General features: G+C 35.9%; 1 protein-coding gene across 1 annotated transcript; it reads right to left on the bottom strand.

Moving 5' to 3' along the window:
* LOC142832773 (resistin-like alpha) lies at positions 1-1789 on the bottom strand. The gene is made up of 3 exons (XM_075943880.1): positions 1620-1789; positions 727-805; positions 1-213 (listed from the first exon to the last, which is right to left on the bottom strand). Exons 1-3 carry the CDS (start codon positions 1740-1742, stop codon positions 83-85), a joined length of 333 nt encoding a protein of 110 aa, XP_075799995.1. The 5' UTR covers positions 1743-1789; the 3' UTR covers positions 1-82.
* Positions 1790-4760: the final 2971 nt, after the last annotated feature.

The raw sequence follows: 4760 nt of genomic DNA, 5'->3' as shown, positions 1-4760 counted from the left end.
CACAAGGACAATGAATCAGATCTCCTAGGTGGAATCACAGCTTTATTATAATGATTATCTCAAAACTGGATTCTCATCTTTTTCATTTCCTCAGTTGGCAGCAGCGGGCAATGGTCCAGTCTACGATTGGACACAGACAGTGGCAAATGTTTTCATTCTGGACATTGCAAGATCCACAAGCAAAGCCACATGAACAACCAGTAGCAATCATTCCTGCATGGTTGAGTAAGAAAAGGCCATTAGAGACCTAGGACTTTAAAAGAGAGAGAGTCTTTCACTGTTATCCCTAGGAAGCTCATGCACATATCTATGTTTCGTGGGACATAAAGCTAAATCAATTTTGAGAGTGATCATCAAGAAAAAAATCACTTAAAGGACTTGGTATTTTACTGTCTTCCAATTGATGGCAAATCCACCTCTGCGCTGGCTCCTATTCTACCACTACAAGGGAATACAATGGGAAAGAAAAGAAGGTCATATCCATGACCACACAATTGAAGTCCAGGTAGACTGTCATATGAAGGAAAAAGTGACTGGAAAAACAAACACAGGGGCCATCAGTAACATCCTTAAGGAAACTGGAAATCAGGAAGGTATGTCTAGGCAACTGGGATTATGGCTCAGCTCCATGGCAGGAAAAATCTGATGTATTTGAAGATACAGGTATTAGAGTTTGATGGGGTGCACAGGGCTTCTTATTCAAAATTCCCCTTATGAGTTACTCACCTGGTGGACAGGAAGCCAGTGTACCTGAAGCATTGATAGTAGTGCAGGAGAGACTCTTAGTCATAGCAGAGGGAGGACGCTCTGTAGGTAAGAGAATAAGGGTTAATGCCATAATCTCTTGTTCTTACAGCTCCCTTTCTTAGTCATCCTCTATCTTGGAGATGTCCCTGTTTTGACTAGTGGGCTAATGACTAAGTTTTAAGACTTAGTGTCTTTCATCTTGAATTTTGCAGGCAAATGGATGGAGCTAGAAAACATGATTTTGAGTGAGGTAACCCAGACCCAGAAAGACAATTATCACATGTGCTCACTCATAAGTGGTTTTTAAACATAAAGCAAAGAAAACCAGCCCACAAATCAAAATCCCAGAGAACCTAGACAACAATGAGGACTCTAAGAGAGACATACATGGATCTAATCAACATGGAAAGTAGAAAAAGACAGGATCTCCTGAGTAAATTGGGAGCATGGGGATCTTGGGAGAGGGTTGAATGGGAGGGGAGAAACAGGGAGGAGATAAGAGAAAAATGTAGAGCTCAAAAAAATCAATAAAAAGGACAGTGTCTTCATATTTAAAGTCAAAATAGTAGTTGTGCTTACCTCTTACAATGGCAGTGAAAATGAAAATGAACTAACTTTATATTATTTTTATATTATGATCCAAATGTGTTCATAAATTACATAAAATAAACCTCCTAAGTCTATTGACTATCAACGAAAATGGAGTGTTTAACCATGAACTCAAAAAAAGGATAATATTATAAAGAAATCCTGAACAGGGAATTAGGGCCAGAATTGATTAAATATGGGTGGAGTCTAGAAATAGGATAGAGATATAATTATAATTTAGGAATAGGAGACATGAACCCTGGTTAAGCTCAGCTTTCTCCTACCCCATCAGTGCGAGCTTCCTTGAGCTTCTTCATGACAGAGTCTAAGGTCTCCTCGGTATGCACTGGGACCATCAGTTGAAGAAAGGAGATGATGATGAGCAGGGAGCAGGTTGTAGTCTTCATCCTTTTGAATGTTTGTGTCTTGGGGCTGGAAGAAAAAAGCAAAGATGATGAAATCACTGAGTTGTGGAGTAGCTAGCTGTGAGGGAAAGGAAGAGACAGTTACACTCTGGAGAGAGTAAGGAGGAAGAACAAAGTAACCATGATGCAACCATTCTAGCTATTTGCAGAATCAAAGAGTGTTCCCACAGAGAAGATTCACTCACGTAAACCAGAAAGGTTTCCAAGGCCTGACCAAGCAAGGATGCTTTTAGACCCTGTGGGATTATCAGCCTGGCTACCCATAATATATAAAACACACAACCCTCCATCACTGCCATGTAAATACTTCTTATACTTCCAAAGAACTTTGGCAGCTGAAGCATAGGGTTTTTTTTCAATTTCCTATGAATTGAAACATTCTATTAAGGACATGTGGAGAGGTTCTTAAACCTCATGGAGTAAACAAACTCCACATACCTGGGAAATCTGAAACTTGAGTGTTACCAAAGTGTTTCCAAAATGCCCCTACCTAGTGTTACAGGAGCAACTAACCAGAAGGAGTCTGTGACCAGTTGAGCTGCCAAGAGGAGAGCCTCCTACCTGTTTAGCTGTTCCTTTAGTAATCTGGAAAAAAATCTTTTAACAGGCATTTGAAAAGGTCCAGATGTACTAATAACCTCAGGAAAAGGATATAAATACGTTTTTCCACAGGATACAAAAAACCCAATCTAAATCCCAGACAGACTTATTCAACCTTTTCACCAAAAAACCTCTATCAATGCTCCCAAAAGACAAAAGACAAAAAAAAAATTAAAAAATAAAAAAAGTTCAATCTCTCTTCTTTACAGGAATCTTCAACTCCCCCTACATCGTCATCCATCTCAAAAATAAATCCACCCACTTGGGGACAATTTAAAAAACTCATCCAAAAAGCACAGCAAATGGTCCCCAATACTGGAAAGCCATCATCAATTGAAAATATGTTCTTTTTTGCTATGCTTGCTGTCATTGCTATACAGGTATATCCTGCCTCTACAGCCTCATTTGGAGCTTATGTTCCCCATCCTCACTTCTTTATCCAGTGGGTTGGGAAGATGATGTAAATATCAGGATGATTACTAATGACACTGGGCTGATGGGGGGACATGCTAATTTTCCCTCCCATTTGACCTCCACTGTAATTAAATACGCAAAATGTCTAATTCTACTTCAATTTATATTACTGTAGTAGAAACCCCTCCCATGGGTTGCTTTCTCAATGCTTATAAAACTTTTCTTTCTGATGCTCCAGATGAATTGGCTCCAAAAAAGTTACTTCCATATCTTAAAAGGTTTATATGGGAGATTAAAATAAAGATTTTAAAAGATGTTTACAATAATAGCACTATGGTAAGACTATCAAAAACTATTCCTCTAAAACCATGTCTAAAAAATATTGGGACAAAGATAAGATATAAAAAAATTGGCTTAGAAATGTAAGGCTGAATTGGCTTAAATATGGGTTTGAGTACTGGGCTTCAATACATAATCCTTAAAAGACTCAAAAACAATTTATGACTATCCTATAGTTTCACCATTTAATAATTACAGAGCATATTTATTTTTTAAAAATTACTTTTTCATGGATATAAGCCTAAGGTATTTACAGAAAAGCCTGTTAATAGATGGTTCACACCAGGATGGGTCAAACCTATTTATGTCAGTCATTCTCCCTCAGGTGATTTTTAAAATTTTTTTCCAAGATTATTCAGACTTTTTTGCTACAACTAGCTTATCTTATTTTTAAAAAGCCTCAAAAATCCAAGAACACTCCTATAAAAATTATATCTTGCCTAGGCTATCATTATATTTGCTAAATAATCTTCAGATTTAAAAATTATTAAATTATCAGGTTAGCTGTTCCAGATGTATTTCAACTAATTGTGTTAATTCTAGTTTAGCTAAGACTTATCCAGTCATTTTGATATTACAAAGACCTTCCTAAGTTATGCTTCCTTTAGATTTAAAAGATAATGCTTGGTTTGACAATAAAGCCTTACAAACACTTAAAAAAGTTAATAAACTCATTAGACCAAAACATTTTATGACAGCTTTAATTTTAGGTATTAATGCTTTAATAGCTATTATAACTTCACTTACAGTTTCATCAACCACTCTCGTCTCAGAGATAAAAGCCAAACATTTTCTTAATGATTTAAATAAAAATATTTCTTTAACACTAGTAAGACAACAAATTATAAATTAAAAACAAAGCTTTATGCTTTAGAGGATGAAGTTTTAAAATTAAGACAAGAGATAAAAAATATTAAAGTTCAGCTTTCTACCAAGTGCCATGCCAGCTTTCGATACATATATTAATGCCATTATCATATGATAAAAATCATAAGTTAAAAATCATTTGTTAAAAATTTAAAAAGACAATGATATTACTCATAATATGGCTCAATTACAAACTCAAATCTCAACTATGAGTAAGACACATGATGGGTCTATTAATCTAAAAGATTTGGCTCAGTCTATTAATTCTGGTTTGTGGTCTTTAAACCCAATAAGTTGGTTACATTAAATTATTGTTGTCGCCGTAGCTGCAAAAATAATTTTTCTTCTCCTTATTCTTCTACTCATTTTCAGACTAGTCTTCTTTTTCATTTCCACTGCCAAAAGAGATATTTACAAACTTCAATTAAAAATAAAAAAGGAAAAGATGCCACACCAATCCCAGTAGATTCTGTATGACAAGTTCCACAGACTGAAGCATTAGACTCCAAAGGGAGGAGGTTTCCTGGAACCAGTTGTGGAACTCTCTAGCCAGAGAGAAATTATTGAGCCATAGTTCTCATGGCAGTTTGTCTGCTTTATCTTCTTCTATTCCTTTTCTATCTTTAAGAGATGTTCCTGATAGTCTGGGTCAAGATTTTAAGTGAGAAATTTGAATAATAAGCCACCCTTTGAAATGGGGTCACTGGCCATGACCTCCTCTCTGCTTCATAATCATTTACGTAATTAGAAAATAATACTTTGATAAAACATCCTCCCAAC

This window comes from Microtus pennsylvanicus, chromosome 1 (assembly GCF_037038515.1).
Source record: "Microtus pennsylvanicus isolate mMicPen1 chromosome 1, mMicPen1.hap1, whole genome shotgun sequence".
NCBI lineage: Eukaryota > Metazoa > Chordata > Mammalia > Rodentia > Cricetidae > Microtus > Microtus pennsylvanicus.
This window is presented reverse-complemented; position numbering and strand designations above follow the sequence as displayed.

Bases quoted from the DNA above. Each gene is read 5' to 3' on its own strand.
- LOC142832773 (XM_075943880.1), bottom strand. From the start codon at position 1,742: ATGAAGACTACAACCTGCTCCCTGCTCATCATCATCTCCTTTCTTCAA. The intron at 806-1,619 runs GTAGGAGAAAGC...TTACCTACAGAG, and splicing joins AGGAAGCTCGCACTGATGGG to CGTCCTCCCTCTGCTATGAC. The intron at 214-726 runs GTGAGTAACTCA...TCAACCATGCAG, and splicing joins ACTGGCTTCCTGTCCACCAG to GAATGATTGCTACTGGTTGT.